The sequence below is a fragment of the Salvelinus fontinalis genome, chromosome 42 (genome assembly GCF_029448725.1).
Source record: "Salvelinus fontinalis isolate EN_2023a chromosome 42, ASM2944872v1, whole genome shotgun sequence".
Lineage (NCBI taxonomy): Eukaryota > Metazoa > Chordata > Actinopteri > Salmoniformes > Salmonidae > Salvelinus > Salvelinus fontinalis.
In genome coordinates, this window is record NC_074706.1 from 22,027,770 (window position 1) to 22,046,512 (window position 18,743).

An 18,743-nucleotide genomic window follows, 5' to 3' on the forward strand; every position below is an offset into this window, starting at 1 on the left:
GTATGAAGAAAGACATTTTTATAGTGAGCATTACATTAGCCACATTTGTAGTTCCCATTTGGGATGGGTGTCAAGAGTGTCTGAGTGGGCTCAGAAGGCATGTCAGATCTCACCAAACTATCTCCAATATTGTGACTACGCTTATAGACCACCTGTGGGGGTTCCTTGAAGAGGTGGGCAATTTTTTTGTCTGATTGCAGAATATGCCAGTGCTTTTTCACAATTGCTTTCATTTTCTCCGAACCCTTGGTGTACTTACGGTTGCGTTGTTTTTCTTCTTTGGTTGAGGTTTTAGTAATTCATCTATTGGTTTTTGAGATATTTTCCTCTTTGCCGCATCAAGAGTTTTGTCCTTGTAGCCTCTCATTTTGAATGTATCTGTCTTTTTTTAGCATTGCTGTCAAAATCTGACTGGTGGCCACAGATTAGTTTAACCCTGCATAACTGGCTATATGGTAGACCATTCTTGAGGGGAAGGGGATACATACTATCTGCACATAGCAAGGTATTACGATCTGTGAGCTTTGTGTATAAGTCTGTGTGTAATGCATCATTCTCTTTGATAATTCATGAATCCAGGTAGTTTATTTTTCTCTCATCAGTCTGCATGGTGAATCTGAGGTATTCAGAGCCCTCATGGAGTAGAGTTTGGAATTCATTTAGTTCCTGCTGACTTCCTTCCCAGAGCAAAAAGACATCATCTATGTATTTCTTCCATAGAAGTATTTTAGAAAGTAAGGGGCGTGTCTCTGTTTTAAAAAGGAATGCTTCTTCAAATTGTCCCACATACAGGTTAGCATATTTGGGGGAAAAGGGGGAGCCCATGGCTACACCCCGAATTTGAAGGAAAAAGTCTGACTCAAAGACAAAGTAGTTATGGGATAATACCAGTTCAGTAAGTTGTAAGATGCAATCGTTGGATGGAGCAAGGGTAGAGTCTCTCTGCTGAAGGAAGTGCTGTAATGCCTGCAAGCCTCCAGTGTGTGGGATGTTAGTGTACAAGCTCTCCACATCAAAAGTGGCCAGCAGGGTGCCCTCTGGCATCCTTCCTAAGCGGTCTATCAATGAGATCATGTGACTAGTAACTTTGACAAAAGATGGGACATTCTCAACCATCGGTTTAATGTGGTAATCCAAAAGTTTAGAAATGTTGGATGTCACAGAGTCGATTACTGCTACAATGGGTCGACCTGGAGGAGGAGATACTTGTCTGTGTAATTTAGCGACTGTATAGAACGTTGGTATCTTGGGAAATTTCACATAGAAATTCAACTTCTTGTTTTGTGATTTGTCCTGATTCCAAACAGCTTTCCACTGTGGATGAGATATTATGCTGGAATTCCAGGGTAGGGTCACAATTCAGTTTGCGATAGAAGTCACCTTTAGATAGTTGTCGGCGACGTTCATTCACAGTCACATATGTTTTGTATACAAATTCCTCCCCCTTTATCACATTTTTTATGATAATCGAAGGATCTGACTAAGTCCTTAAGAGCCATTCTCTCGTCTCTACTCGGGTTATCATAGGATTTGTGTTTCTGTTTGTCTTTCAGTAGGACACCTACATCATTTTCAACAATCCTACACAAGGTTTCTATGGAGGCATTGCGTTTGGGGGAGGTACAAATTAACTTTTTGCTCTAAATGTAGTTCTCTCAGAGTTGCCAGGTACCTCAGCTGGGTTAATGGCGACATCTCCTCCTTGACTCACGGTAGGACAGGTAAGTCTATTGATTAGCGTGGTAGACCTATGTATACATCTCACTGAGGATGACATTTCAAATGGAGTCATGTAAGTATCACTCTTAACAAAAAACTCACGCAATCTCAGATTACGGAAAAACTAGAATAGATCTGGACATCAAAGTCATTCATGTATGCAGTGGGTACAAATGTTAGTCCCTTATTGAGAACACTGAGGTGAGCAGATGTCAGGGTCTTACTTGAGTTGAAGACATTTAGCTCCTGTTGGAGCTCTGTTCTATACCGTACCAGGGAGAGATGGCACCAGTTTGGAGTCGGAGGACCAGGCACTGGTCTCTATACAATGACAACTGTTGACACAGCAGATACTGTCTATGTATTATAGGTATCTTTCATACAAATCTTAACCGTGTGATCCATTCTATATATCTGTTGTTCATCATGTTGGTTGAAAGGGGTGTATCTTGGCTATAAAAGACCTTTGTCTCGGGGCTCTCAACGAATCATCGGAGCGTGAATTGTCGACCAGCCATGACCAGCCATCATTATCGTAGAGCACTCAATCGATTAACTTTATGTGTGCGTTGTATTGACCTGCTCCCTTGTAAGTGATTAAAGATTTAGTTTAAGTATAACTCTGACTTGTGTGATGTTTGTCTCTCCTCATTTGATAGTAAAGAAAATTAACCACATGATACCAACCTTTGATGTTTGTGACTAGAAGCAGTACAGCCAGAAGTGACTTTTCATAGCAGGTCAGGAGAGCATTTTAGCTAACCTTAACCTATGTCTCCTAACCCATCACGTTAATTCTCATAATCTTCTGCATAAATTCTCCTAACCTGCTAAGAAAGAGTGAATTATGTTTGTACTCCCTCTAGTCCAGGTTATGGTCCCCTCTAATGATGGGATGTTAGTGCTAATTTTGGGTTGGAGTTAAACTCTACAAGTAGACCTGGGTTCTTCCTTCTAAACAATAAAATGCATTCCTTCCTTGTAGTAGTCACTGATCTGATAGGGATTGTATAGGTGAACGCAGTAGTACAATTATTCTATAAACACAAACGTGTGAAAGACTGAGGTGCAGTTGAAGCAATAGCTTTAATACAGAATTCTGGGTACATGCAGTCACATTCATATGTGTCTATGTTTTATCTGTTACACTTCAGACATTTTAAGTTACCAGTCAGCATTTAAAAAAACAGGTCACTCAATGGTACAATTGTAAACAAAGGACATGAGTTTAAGGGCAAATCAAGCTCTATCCTAATAATAAATGACTGCATTAGAATGGATAGTTCTAATACTGCCGTGAATTTAATTAAGTTTGCAGTAATTGTTTTGTTCCATTGTCATATGCCTAATGCAATGCCATCTCACGATTAATTGTTGTTCTGACGACACCATCTCATAAGATACTACACCAACCACGGTTTGGAGGATTTTTTGTGTATTCATTTTTTCTTTCGGCTTCTCTTCTGGCTTCTTCTTCCTTGATTTTCCTTAGCATCTCTTGTTCTTTCTTTAGGAACTCTCCTTCATATTTTGCCTTTAGTTCCTCCTCCGCTCTGAGTGTCTCCTCTTCCTGCTCTCTCAGGATCCTCTTCTTCTCCTCTTCAATCGCCCTCTCAGCCGTTTGGAACATCTCAGTGGTATAGTAGCTTCCTCCATTCATCGTGACCATCTTGTTTATCTTCTCAAGCAGCTCAGTGACCTGGGAGCGATTCTTCTTATCTCTGTTGTTGAAAACATGATACCGCCCACCGCATTTGGTAATGACATCCTGAAGATCTGGACAGGCACGTAAAAAGTCTTCAATTGTTTGTTCTTCTTCAAGCTGGTCTGCATTTGTGAAGAGGACTATGATGTATTTTCCTGCATCTTTTCCAAAGAATTCCTGAATCATCTTCACTGTGTCTCTCTCCTCCTGTGTAAATCTACCCAGCGCCATCACCACAAGGAACACATGGGGACCAGGAGCAGAGAAGGAGATGCACTTCGCAATCTTCATCAGGGTCTCCCTTTGTGTTATCTTGGTGTCAAACAAGCCTGGAGTGTCAACAATAGCAACTTCTCTCCCATCCACCTCCCCTCTAGCCTTGTCACACTCTATTGTCAGAGAAGCAGGGGAAAAATGAGATTCAAAAGCTTTTTTCCCCAGGATGGTATTTGCTGTTGCACTCTTCCCAACTCCAGTCTTCCCAACAAGAACAATCCTCAGCACCTCCTTCTGCTGCACTGTTGGATGACAGACATGTGTTACTTTTCGTCTTGAAATCAGAATCAAGCATGTTGTTAGGTCTGTAGAATCTAAACTGTGAGCAAATTAGCAATGGCTGTCTATCAATTGAACCATGTGAATGCAACTATTACATGAAATTGTAAAATTATTTTTGCTCAGAGACAAAGACATCAACAGAACTACAATGATACTGTGGATTCTGCAATGAAATATAAAATCATATAAACAATTAATCTATCAAAACTGACTATACTACAGTATACTACAGTAATACGTTATTGTGAGAGTTGGAATTAACACGGTATCACACACGCCACCAGGTGGTACAGTACTGAATATGAGTACATATTGGTATCATTGTTAGAGTATTGGGACGCACCCAACACGCACGTTGGGCTTGTTCGACTATGCAGGCGACTGCTGACTGACTGGTCTATAGATCACCTTGCTTGAATCATAAATAACGACAAATTATTATTATTATTAGTAGATCATTCAGTCACAATTGACACATGATACACCACGCTTTTGATGCTCGAACATGACCGTTGAATGTAGCTGCGACCAGTGTTGCCAATTTAGGCGCTATATTTAGTGAGCTTTCGTACCCCTCCAACGACTGTTATTGGTAAAAGAGGCTAGCGAATAGTTAGTTACAAATTAAGCTACTTTTCAGGCTGCCTTTGGGGGATTTTGCCACAGAGAGCTTCTATGGTTTTGATAGCATTTCAAGACTTCTCCCACTCAATTCTGCCACAAACAAGAGTGGTCTGGGGGTGCAACAGTACAGGTGGGGACCGCAGTTATGCCGCAGCAAGGGCAAATCGGTCCTATGAAGTCGTCTAGCGACTAATCAAGGAGCCAATAGCGAGTCTCACTGAAACATAATGGGCAACAGTGGATGCAACTGCATGCCTATAACACCATGCTCCAGTTTACTAATAAAGTAATCAGTTTATAAAGAGTTACTCCCTCACTTCTTCCAAGGCATAAAGAGTTCAATAGGTTTTTACAGTTATGGTTGAATAAAAAATATTGTTAAAAGCTCAGCAATGAGATCATTTTATGAGCAGTTGATTTTAAGAACACGAAAAACAAACACGAGACATGAGTTCCCAAACGTCTTATTACCGTGTAGGTTGGTTACTCACCACTAGCCATATTCGGGTCTTGTAGAGTCAATCCGTCAAGTTCTATGAGAGAGAATGGATCAGTCGAGAGAACAATTGCTTTTATAGCGTCAATCAGGCGGTATACCCCACAGACACACCCACAATATTCTCTTGTCAGCTGCTAATTTCCACAACGCCCGTCTCTTTGATTGTAAGTCACATGATTGCAAAGAAACAAGGTCTAAGGTCCAAACACTTAAAAGATACCCCCTATCCCCGCAGCCCTCAAATTAAGTGGACACTTCTGATGATGTTTCATGACGTCTGACGGTTATACACTTGCAGGGCAAGGGGCGAGTGTGGAAGGAATTATTTTAAATGGATCAGCCTTGGCCGGAAATTCGTCAATTGTTCATCCCTTGATGATTGTGTTTTCAGCCACGGGTAGCTTGTGGTTGCTTTATATGCGCTACAGTCAATTATGAGTGCATGTCTACTTATATTAAATATATCATTATTAATATATGCCTACTGTATGATAGCTAGAAAATGAATCAGCTAGCTAATGTTACATGCTGACTACACCGCGAGCATTGCAAAATAAATATAGAAATCTATGTTATTCAATTATTGCACCCACACTTCTAGCGCGCGCCAAGGAGTGTCTGCATTGCCAAGGGCTAAAATAGAAGCTTAAATAGAAGTCAGTTCTATTTCTGACGCAGATCACGCTGCAAGTCCTGCCTCTCCCATCTCCTCATTCGTTTATAGAAGCAGGTACCCACGTGCCATCTCCTCATTGGTTATACCCACGTGGGTGACTGAAAGACGAACGAGGTCAGTGGCAGTAATGCACCTAATTTATGAAAGTTGCCAATCACAATATAAAGGCAAGAGAAGAAAAAGCCTGGAAGGAGGAGAGATGACTAGAAACAATTAGGTTGACTGTTTTATGTGTGGAATAATTGGCGAAGTAGAGGACCTTGTGCATTTCAGGTAAAATTACAACTCAATGTCCCAGGACAAATTAGTTAGCAACAGCAAGCTAGCTAAGAAGGACAAATTAGCTAGCAAGTGCAAGCTAGCTAGCTAAATTGCCATAAATGTTTAATGCTTTTCGACCTGTCCCCAAATGAATATAATTGGTTCAGAGTTTGTTTTGATATTTTAACCTGCGTGTCGTGATCGTGTTTGTTGTGGGGGTACAAAATAAATGTATTCGCCATGGCGCTCGCGCGCAGCCGGTTTGGGTTCCGTGTTAGCCTGCCTACCTGGAACTTCTGAAGGAAAATATTTTATTTCTACAATTTCAAAAGATAACCAAACAAAAACATTACTTTTTACGAGACGTGTTTGTGCCATCAATTTCTAACTTAATTGCATTTGGTTTTACTTACACTTGTATGTTGACTTCTCCATTGATGTTGTTTTAAAGTTTTCGCAGACTTTTCTTAGCGTATGTACAATCGTCGCGAATTGAATTATGGGGAGTTTCAGGCCCCAGAGTGAACATAATTGTACACTCGCAAAGCCGACTTAAAACGAGGGCTGAGGGGCTTACGTTGCAAACTTCCCTTGCTTGGCTAATCACAAGATGGCGAAGGGGATTGTCCCAAGGGCATAAGGCGAGGGAGGGTAAGTGGACGAGGGTGTGTCTTAAGTGTTTGAACCGTAAGCCAGTGTCGATCCCAGTACGCAAAACAATTCCTCCCCCTTGCTATTTCCCACATTCCCTACGTCCAATGCTTTAAATATGGTAGAATAATTACATACAAGCTTTTAAAGTATGATTTGCACATGTAAAATATGAGTGGCACCTGTATACTGAGTTTTGCAATTGCAATTTTTTTTTGCAAACATGTAACTTATATTGAGAACAAATTAAACACTTGCAAGTGCATAACTTTATGTGTGAATAAATACAACACTTGCAAACATGTAAGTTGATATGTGGATAAATTCAATAAGATTTGCAAGCATGCATCTACATTTGAGAATGAATGCAACTCATTTACTAAACTTGAGACTGGTGAATCTTCTGTGTATCAAAACTACATTTGCTGATGTCGAATCTGTGCGCTCAGAGTTTTGGCACAAATTTTGCAACTAACCAGTGTCAAAAGTTTTTAACTTGTAAAAAAAAATATATACAGTATTTGTTACATCCTTGGTAGTTATTGCCATGTATTGGAGGACACTATTACATTACACAACAAACAAGACTAAAGTAATTGCTAGGGTCAATTCATGTATGGAATTTGGTAGTTTATTCAATAAATTGACAGAATAAGATTTGGAGGGTGAGGGGCCAGAACACACAGCGAGGCATTAGCCTTCAGGAGAGTTTATAGGCAGAGGTGGAGATAGCAAAGCCTGTATCAAATATTAAAGAGCATCTCTGAAGATGGTAAACAGTTAAATAAAACTCCCCAGTGTTACTGTTCATGACCAACTCCTTATCCCACCTCTCTGAGTGTAAGTCACGTGATTTCATAGAAAATGTGTGTTAAGTCCTGCCTCTCCCATCTCCTCACTGGTTTATAGAAGCAGATACTCCCATACCATCTCCTCATTGGTTCTACCCACGTGGCTGACTGAAAGGCTAACACCGTGTCAGTCACATGATTGCAAAAAAAAAGTTTCTACAGTTTGCGTCCCACTCCAGGCAGACTACAAGTTGCCCTTAGACACAGATCTAGGCTCAGTTTACACAACACCAATACCTACCTACAAACCGTTTGGGGAGGAAACACAACTGATCTTAGGTAAGTTTCTACTGCAAGACTCCTTATGTCCTTGCCACCACGTGACTTCTTATTAACTAAAAGACACTTTACTTTGCCCCGTTGTTGTAGCCTTATGTTACACCCTTATCTTTGCAGGTAGAAAAATTAAGTTCCCATTTCTGTCTTAAAACGTCTTATGGCTGCAGGGGCAGTATCGAGTAGCTTGGATGAAAGGTGCCCAGAGTATATGGCCTGCTCCTCAGTGCCAGTTGCTAATATATGCATATTATTATTAGTATTGGATAGAAAACACTCTGAAGTTTCTAAAACTGTTTGAATTATGTCTGTGAGTATAACAGAACTCATATGGCAGGCATTAACCTGAGAAGAAATCCAAACAGGAAGTGGAAAATCTGAGGTTGGTTGATTTTCAACCCAGCCCCTATTGAATACACAGTGGGATATTGATTATGTTGCACTTCCTAGGGCTTCCATTAGATGTCAACCGTCTTTAGAAACTTGAATGAGGCTTCTACTGTGATGTGGGGCTGGATGAGAGCTCTTTGAGTCAGTGGTCTGGCAGAGAGCCAGGTCCTGGTCACGTCCATTTCACATGAGAGCGACCTGCGTTCCATGGCTTTTCTACAGACAATGGAATTCTCCGGTTGGAACGTTATTGAAGACTTATGATAAAAACATCCTAAAGATTGATTCTATACTTAGTTTGAAATGTTTCTACGACCTGTAATAACTTTTTGAACTTTTCGTCCGACGTTCGGCTGGACCTGTACGAGCGTTTGGATTCCTGTACTAAACTCCCTCACAAAAGTAGCTACTTGGACATAAATAATGGACATTATCGAACAAATCAAACATTTATTGTGGAACAAGGATTCCTGGGAGTGCATTCTGATGAAGATCATCAAAGGTAAAGGAATATTTATAATGTTATTTCTGATTTCTGTTGACTCCGACATGGCGGAATTATTATTTATTTTTTCCTGAGTGCCGTTCTCAGATTATTGCATGGTTTGCTCTTTCCGTAAAGTTTTTTTGAAATCTGACACAGCGGTTGCATTAAGGAGAGGTATATCTATAATTCCATGTGTATAACTTGTATTTTCATCAACATTTATGATTAGTATTTCTGTAAAATTGATGTGGCTATACAAAATCACTGAATGTTTTTGGAACTAGTGAACATAACGCGCCAATGTAAACTCAGATTTTTTGATATAAATATGAACTTTATTAAACAAAACATACATGTATTGTGGAACATGAAGTCCTTTGAGTGTCATCTGATGAAGATTATCAAAGGTTAGTGATTCATTTTATCTCTTTGTGCTTTTTGTGGCTCCTCTCTTTGGCTGGAAAAATGGCAGAATTTTTCTGTGACTTGGCGGTGACCTAACATAATCGTTTGTGGTGCTTTCGCTGTAAAGCCGATTTGAAATCGGACAATTTGGTGGGATTAACAACAAGATTACCTTTAAAATGGTATAAGAAACATGTATGTTTAAGGAATTTTACTTATGAGATTTCTGTTGTTTGAATTTGGCGCCCTGCACGTTCACTGGCTGTTGTCATATCGATCCCGTTAACGGGATTGCAGCCATAAGAAGTTTTGATACAGAAGGTTACTCACTATCCATGTTCAGGCGACATCATCTATATGAACACAGTTGCAACTTCATTAACCTGTCTAGGATGAGGGTGCCGCTAGCGGCACTCCCCCCCCACCCCCACTGAAAAACCAGTGCCGCGAAATTCAATTTTTTTTTTTTTTTAAATATTTAACTTTCACACATTAAAGTCCAATACAGCTAATGAAAGACACAGATCTTGTGAATCCAGCCAACATGTCCGATTTTTAAAATGTTTTACAGGGAAGACACAATATGTAAAGATGTACATCTATTACCTAAAAACACATTAGCATAATCCACCATCTTTTATTTGTCCACCAACACCAGTAGCTATCACCAATTCGGCTAAACTAAGATATTTATAGCCCCTAACCAAGAAAAAAACTCATCAGATGACAGTCTGATAACATATTTATGGTATGGGATAGGTTTTGTTAGAAAAAAGTGCATATTTCAGGTAGATGGCATAGGTTACAATTGCACCCACCGTCACAAATGGACTAGAATAACTACATAGAGCAACGTGTTTACCTACTTACTAATCATCAAACATTTCGTAAAAATACACAGCATACACTAATCGAAAGACACAGATCCTGTGAATACAGACAATATTTCAGATTTTCTAAGTGTCTTACAGCGAAAACACAATAAATCGTTATATTAGCATAGCACATAGCACATAGCAGCCCAGCATTGATTCTAGCCAAAGTGAGCGATAAAAGTCAACATCGCCAAAATATATTAATTTTTTCACTAACCTTCTCAGAATTCTTCCGATGACACTCCTGTAACATCATATTACACAATCCATATAGAGTTTGATCGAAAATGTTTATATTTAGCCACCAAAATCATGGTTAGACAATGTGAAATGTAGCTCAGCTGGTCAGAAAATGTCCTTGCGTCACTTAGACAGTGATCTACTCTTATACATAAATACTCATAAACGTGACTAAAAAATATAGGGTGGACAGGGATTGATAGACAATTTAATTCTTAATACAATTGCGGAATTACATTTTTTAAATTATCCTTACTTTTCAATACAGTTTGTGCCAAGCGAAGCTACGTCAAAAAACATGACGTCCTAAGCCACTAACATTTTTCAAAAGAAACACGATTTATCATAATAAAAATGTCCTACTTTGAGCTGTTCTTCCATCAGTATCTTGGGCAAAGGATCCTTTCTTGGGTCTAATCGTCTTTTGGTGGAAAGCTGTCCTCTTGCCATGTGGAAATGCCAACTGCGTTCGGGATGAACTGGAAGCGTGCCCAGCAATTCACAGCGTTTCAGAAATAAATGTCCCAAAATCGCACTAAACGGATATAAATTGCTATAAAACGCTTTAAATTAACTACCTTATGATGTTTTTAACTCCCATAACGAGTAGAAACATGACCAGAGTAATATTACTCCCTCCACTAATGCTTGGAACAAGTGCGGGTCGATGTCCTCCAGGCGCATTACGCAGCAAGAAAAGAGTTCCTAGCTACAGGGTTTTTTAATTTGTAGTGCCTGTGAACGCGCAATCGACCCCATTCAAATCGTCATCACGTAAAGGCATCCAGGGGAAGACGTAAGCAGTGTCCGTATACTCATAGCAATAACTGTGACCTTTTAACTGACTCCAGATCAGGGGCCAACATTTCTGAAATCTGACTCCATGTCAGGGAAATTGCTGTAGAATGGGTTCTGTTCCACTTAGAGACAAAATTTCAACTCCTATAGAAACTATAGACTGTTTTCTATCCAATAATAATAATAATATGCATATTGTACGATCAAGAATTTTGTGGGAAGCCGTTTCAAAAATTACACGATTAGCATAAATAGTGACAACAGCGCCCCCATCCTCAACAGGTTAAAGGCGTTAAATGCAGTTTATCATAGCGCACTGTGCTTTATTGCACGTGACAGTTTTAGTATTCATCATTGCATTCTCTACCAGAAAGTTGGTTGGCCCTCTTTGATGTCACATAAGTTGATAAATTGCTAGGTTTTCATTTATAAAGCTTTTTACAAAAAGTCCCACTGTATCTAACATCTTTACCACACCTGGTCTCAGGGATGGCTGACTCTGGAAATTCCCGCAGTCAGCAATTAAATTACACAAAACTTGAGACATCGATGACGTTGTGTGACAAAACCGCACATTTTAGAGTGGCTGTAACGCTCGTCGTTGGAATGAGAAGAGGAGGACCAATGCGCAGCGTGGTAAGTGTCCATATTGATAATTTATTATCATGAACACAAAACAAAATAACGAGAACGAAACGAAACAGTCCTGAACGGTGAAATACAAAAAAATACTGAACAGAAAATAATCACCCACAAAACACAATGAAAAACAGGCTACCTTAATATGGCTCCCAATCAGAGACAACGACTGACACCTGCCTCTGATTGAGAACCATACTAGGCCAAACACATGGAAACAGACAACCTAGACATACAACATAGAATGCCCACCCACATCACACCCTGACCAAACAAAACATAGAAACACACAAAGAAATCTATGGTCAGGGCGTGACAGTGGCCTTTTATTGTCTCAAGCATAAGGTGCACCTGTGTAATAATCATGCTGGATAATCAACTTCTTGATATGCCACCCCTGTCAGGATTATCTTGGCAAAGGACAAAACAGAACAAAAATATGAACACAACATGTAAAGTGTTGGTCCCATGTTTCATGAGCTGAAATAAAAGATCCCAGAAATGTTCCATACTCACAAAAAGCTTATTTCTCTAAAATGTCATCCCGGGATGAAGCCAACATTTTAGAGAAATAAGCTTTTTGTGAGTATGGAACATTTCTGGGATCTTTTATTTCAGCTCATGAAACCAACACTTTACATGTTGTGTTCATATTTTTGTTCTGTACAAGTAAAACTGGTTTCCATTGCATTTTCAACTTTACTGATGGTTTTGACAAAACAAATGTTACATTATATAGCAAATGTGACCACTCTGGTCATGGCATGTGCACTCTAGCCCACATCATACAGGGCAGGTATAGCCTACATGATGAGATTATTATTGATAGGAGCTAAAAAATAAATTACAAAATTGTCAAACAGCCAAGCATTCATCATCACATTACCAGAATAAGACCCTCTATATTTATTGGAAAGGAGAATCAAGCTCATCACAATGCACTTTCACCACCCTGTGAAGTTCATAATATATTTAAATTGTAGCCTAATAAACTGCATGCTTTCCCAAGTCGTAGTTGGAGGTCCAGACAACATATCATTGCGTGACTCCGAGTTTACTTCGATATCATGGTTATTATACAAATATTCGCGCATAGACATTTTCACTGCCATTTCTCACATAAGAAATTTTGCAGACACAAAAAGATCCCACCTTGTCTAGCGTAATATTGTTTTATCGATATTTGGAAAGTTTATCAACATAATCGTTGTTTCCATTAGGCCTGTCATGACATTTTTTATCTAACATGTACTTTACTCACATAAAAAGGTTGGATGGAAACCTTGTTAATGAGTCCAAGTATAACTCCTCCAGTTGGCCAGTCCACTGCTAGAGTTGCATCGTTTAGGTTTGATGTAAAAGGTGATGGTTTGACCTCAGCCGTCATCTCTATCTCCCAAAACCACATCAGCCATTATCACATATAATTACATCTAGAACATATAAATACACTGCTCAAAAAAATAAAGGGAATACTTAAATAACACAATGTAACTCCAAGTCAATCACACTTCTGTGAAATCAAACTGTCCACTTAGGAAGCAACACTGATTGACAATAAATCTGTGGCCTGCTGGAGGTCATTTTGCAGGGCTCTGGCAGTGCACCTCCTTGCACAAAGGCGGAGGTAGCGGTCCTGCTGCTGGGTTGTTGCCCTCCTACGGCCTCCTCCACGTCTCCTGATGTACTGGCCTGTCTCCTGGTAGCGCCTCCATGCTCTGGACACTACGCTGACAGACACAGCAAACCTTTTTGCCACAGCTCGCATTGATGTGCCATCCTGGATGAACTGCACTACCTGAGCCACTTGTGTGGGTTGTAGACTCCGTCTCACGCTACCACTAGAGTGAGAGCACCGCCAGCATTCAAAAGTGACCAAAACATCAGCCAGGAAGCATAGGAACTGAGAAGTGGTCTGTGGTCACCACCTGCAGAACCACTCCTTTATTGGGGGTGTCTTGCTAATTGCCTATAATTTCCACCTTTTGTCTATTCCATTTGCACAACACCATGTGAAATTTATTGTCAATCAGTGTTGCTTCCTAAGTGGACAGTTTGATTTCACAGAAGTGTGATTGACTTGGAGTTACATTGTGTTGTTTAAGTGTTCCCTTTATTTTTGGGAGCAGTGTATATAGGATCTCTGTGCATTCCCCTCTCTAGGATGCCAATCTTTGATGGTTGTGACTAGAAGCAGTACAGCTACGACCAGAAGTGACTTTTCGTAGCAGGTTAGGAGAGCATTTTAGCTAACCCTAGCCCCATTCCTAACCTTAATCTAAGTATCCTAACCTGTCCCATTAATTATCCTAACCTTCTGCATAAATTGTCCTCACCTGCTACAAAAAAAGTCACTTCTGGTTGTAGCTGTACTCCCTCTAGTCCAGGGATGGGTAACTTCAGTCCCTGCTCTAACCAAAACCATCTTTGATCTCTGTCATGAAGTCCTAAATTTCCTGTCTGGTGATGGCCTAATGACCCACACCTGTTTGCCTCATTTCCTGATCTTGAAGTGGTACTCCAGTCTCCTTTTCACCTCTAACACCTGATTTACTTAAAAGGCACACCTCAATAGGTGGTTGAGGTATGTCATGACATTGCACAAGTGGGGGGGGGGGGGGGGGGGGGGGGGATCCTATTTTGTTCTCTATTGTTCCTCAAGTAAGGGTGGCCGATGACATCACGGATTCCCATCAGACCAACTCCTCCTGAAGTTGTGTCTAATAAAAACCTTTTGTTAGTACTTTACTGTATTTATACTTGGGATATTGATTATCACCAATTAAAGATCAAAAATCACTGAAGGACGTTTTTAATTTGTCAGTAAACCAAGTTATGGCCCTCTAGTGATGGGATGTTAGTGCTAATTGTGGGTTGGAGTTAAACTCTACAAGTAGACCTGGGTTCTTCCTTCTAAACAATAAAATGCATTCCTTCCTTGTAGTAGTCACTGATCTGATAGGGATTGTATCGGTGAATGCAGTAGTACAATTATTCTATCAACACAAACGTGTGAAAGACTTGAGTCCGAGGAGGAGTTGAAGCAATAGCTTTAATACCGAATTCTAGGTACATGCAGTCACATTCAAAAATGCCAGATGCAGGAGTAAGTCCCAATCTCAAGATCAATATATAAAATACACCTCAAAGTATGCATGTATCATTACACTCATGATTATTCAGGTTCTTTCTCTCTGATATTACAGTCGTCTGTGTTACCTGTTACACAGGATGATGATGATGATATACTTCAGATATATTAAGTTGGGTTAGCAGATACCGTTAGGTTCAGCATTTAAAGCAGGTCACTCAATGGTATGATTGTAAGCAAATTGTATGAGTTCACTTGGCATCCGGGCCATCACTTGCCATCAAGGGCAAATCAAGTCCTATCCTAATATTATTTGCCATGCCACTTTATCATTAATGAAAAGTCATGTGATTTGCAGTATAGTATTGTGGTGCTCTTTCCCCTATTCTTCAGTACTTCATGTCTTGTTCTATTGTCACATGCCTAATGCCATCCCAAGGTTCATGGTTTTTTTTCTGATGACACCACCTCAGAGGATACTACACGAAGAGCTCAAATAGCGCCAATAATTGTTTGTGAAGTCGTTTTGTCCTTCAGCTACAGATCTGGCTGATGCTAAGGTGGTTATACTTAGGATGGCTTGTTGTTTCTTTAGGAACTCTCCTTCATATTTTGCCTTTAGTTCCTCCTCCGCTCTGAGTGTCTCCTCTTCCTTCTCTCTCAAGATCCTCTTCGTCTCCTCTTCAATCGCCCTCTCAGCCTTTTGGAACATCTCAGTGGTGTAGTGGCTTCCTCCATTCATCGTGACCATCTTGTTTATCTTCTCAAGCAGCTCAGTGACCTGGGAGCGGTTCTTCTTATCTCTGTTGTTGAAGTCATGATACCGCCCACCGCAGTTGGCAATGACATCCTGAAGATCTGAAGAGGCACGTAAAAAGTCTTCAATTGTTTGTTCTTCTTCAAGCTGGTCTGCATTTGTGAAGAGGACCATGATGTATCTTGCTGCATCTTTTCCAAAGATTTTCTGAATCATCTCCACTGCGTCTTTCTCTTCCTGTGTGAATCTAACCAAAGCAATCACTACAAGGAACACATGGGGCCCAGGAGCAGAGAAGGAGATGCACTTAGCAATCTTCTTCAGGGTCTTCTCTTGTGATAAGTTAGTGTCAAACAAGCCTGGAGTGTCAATAATAGCAACTTCTCTCCCATTCACCTCCCCTCTAGCCTTGTCACACTCTTTTGTCAGAGAAACAGGGGAAGGTTTAGACTCAAAAACCTTTTTCCCCATGATGGTGTTTGCTGTTGCACTCTTCCCAACTCCAGTCTTCCCAACCAGAACAATCCTCAGTGCCTCATTTTGGTTTTTCTGCACTGTTGGATGACAGAGAGACATTGTTGTTACTTTTCTTCTTGACATCCGAGTCAAACATGTTTGGTCTGTAGAACCTAAACTGTGCACAAATTAGCAATGGCTTTCTATCAATTGAACTGTGTAAATGCAACTGCAACACGAAATGACAATAATCCTGTGCATTCTGCAATGAAATATAAAATATCACAAACAATTAATCTATCAAAACTGACTAAGCGTTATTGTGGTATGCGGTATTAACACGTCATTACACATACACACCAACAGGTGGTGCAGTACTGAATATGAGTTAGTGGTGCTGTTTGTCTACCCCGCACCCGACCGCAGATATCAATTCTGCCTCAAACGAGAGTGAAAGAAGCTGTCTGTACAACAGGATTCACAGCAACGGCGCGCACACAGGCAGAGAAGCACAAGGGGAGGGGGTGTGCGGCGGGAGAGGGGGCGAAACGCTACATCAAGGACCGCATCTGTGTCGTGGCATCGACAAAGCATAATCTACAGTAGCAACAAATCAAGGCCCTAACCCGTGATTCTCGCTGAAAAATAGTTGGCAACACTGGCTGCTACTGCATGTCTGTTACACCATGCTCCAGTTTAGTAATAAAGCAATCTGTTTATAAAGAGCTACTCCCTCACTTCTTCCAAGGCATAAAGAGTTCCATTGGATATTACAGTTATGGTTGAATCAAAAAGATTGTTATTAAAAAGCAAAGCAATGACAGCATTACATGCGTAGATGATTTTTGAAGAACATGAAAAACAAATACTAGACATGAGTTTCCATATGTCGTATTACCATGTAGGTAGGTTACTCACCACCAGCCATATTTGGGTGCTGTAGAGTCGATCCGTCAGGTCCTGTGAGAGAGAATGGATCTGTCCAGATAACAGAACAACTGCTCTTATAGTATCACTCATGCGGTCCGCCCCATAGACACACCCACAGTAACGTTATTCTCTTGGCAACAGCTCATTTTCGAAAGATGTTTCCACAACGGTTGCGGTCCAAACATTTAAAGGACACACCCAATCCCCTCAGCCCTCAAATTACTGCAGTTTAAAAACGATTTTCGTTTTTTGTAAGGGCGTCTCTTTGACGTTTGAGTTTTGTCTTAGGTACAGATATCTTTTCTATTTATTCACAAAACATGTTTATAATTATTTATACCCAACAAGCGGCACCATATATGGTAAACATATCGACTAATACAATCATAATAAAAATTATACTTCAGGCCAACGCAACAAACACCTACCAATAGCTGAAGTTGGAGACATATCTCCCTCACTAACTTTAAGCTTCAGCTATCAGAGCAGCTTGCCGATCTCTGCAGCTGTACACAGCCAATCTGTAAATAGCCCATCCAACTACCTACCTCATCCATCATATTGCTTTTATTAACTGTTTTTGCTCTTTTGCACACGAGTATTTTTTTACTTTCACATCATCATCTGCACATTTATCACTCCAGTGTTAATTTGCTCAATTGTAATTACTTCGCTACTATGGCCTATTTATTGCCTTACCTCCTTACTCCATTTGCACACACTGTATATAGATCTTTCTATTGTGTTAATGACTATGTTTGTTTATCCCACGTGTAACTGTGTTGGTTTTTGTCGCACAGCTTTGCTTGATCTTGGCCAGGTCACAGTTGTAAATGAGAACTTGTTCTCAACTGGCCTACATGGTTAAATAAAGGTGAAATAAAAAAAATAAAAAGCACTAAAATCATCTTTAGACTCATGAAACATAGTGAAGCTGGATGTGGGAATAAAATAAATGTTAAGAAATCCTAGAGGGGGTTAACCCAGATGTTTAAAATGAAAGGTGTGGCTCAACAATGTAGCCTCTAGCACCAACAGACACTTCCTCCCCAAGTGCACAGTTAAGGAAGGTGGCTACCCAAAACAAGTGCAAACTGATTTACAAGAAATCACATGATACAAAAAAAATGGTTCTCCAATTTCACCAGTGCACAGGAAACATGAACGTATCATTTTAGACTTATATTCGTTATAAATATATTGATTTGATCTAAATACAGTTCTACTACTCACAACATAAACATGTATTTAAAAAATGTAAAAATGTAAAGTTAGAAAATCAATGCACGTAGGCTGGCAAACAGTGATGCTTATATTTAGAGTGTTGGAATAGACTACGAAAATACATTTGAAGTTCAGTACAAGCCAACCAGAACTATTTCTGAATCCAACTGGACTTTTGATATTCTTTAGAAAATTCAATGTATATTCAAGAAATAAGTTGCCTTGTCCTCGTTCCTCTTCTTTCAACAAAATGGAGCTGGTTTACATTCATTTCTGGGGTTGGGGCTGGGTAAGCTGATCTGTGTAAGTGACTTCTGCCTAAAGAGAGTAGTGCCTCTGTGTGGATGGACAGGGAACTTCAGCTACAAACCATAAGACCCGTTACTGCTTGATCTTTGTTTTGTCAATCGCTTTGGTGCAATTTTCACAAGTAGCCTATGTGGTACATTTTCACAATGCTTAATACAAATCTCAAAACAGATCATCAAAAAGGCCGTTTCAAACTCTAAGCACATTTTTAATTGACTAAGGCTGCTTTTACACAGGCAGGCCAATTCTGAATTGCCTTCCTTTGTTACTTATTTGTTTACTACAGTATGTCACTTTTGTCACCATTGCACTGTGTGAGAAG

The 18,743-nt window shown here is 40.0% G+C and overlaps 1 protein-coding gene across 1 annotated transcript; it reads right to left on the reverse strand.

The window, feature by feature from the left end:
* Nucleotides 1-2,786: 2,786 nt before the first annotated feature.
* LOC129841276 (GTPase IMAP family member 7-like) lies at nt 2,787-17,636 on the reverse strand. Its single transcript, XM_055909470.1, has 3 exons — nt 16,877-17,636; nt 15,316-16,056; nt 2,787-3,942 (listed from the first exon to the last, which is right to left on the reverse strand). Exons 1-3 carry the CDS (start codon nt 16,884-16,886, stop codon nt 3,113-3,115), a joined length of 1,581 nt encoding a protein of 526 aa, XP_055765445.1. The 5' UTR covers nt 16,887-17,636; the 3' UTR covers nt 2,787-3,112.
* Between the last annotated feature and the right edge of the window lie 1,107 nt (nt 17,637-18,743).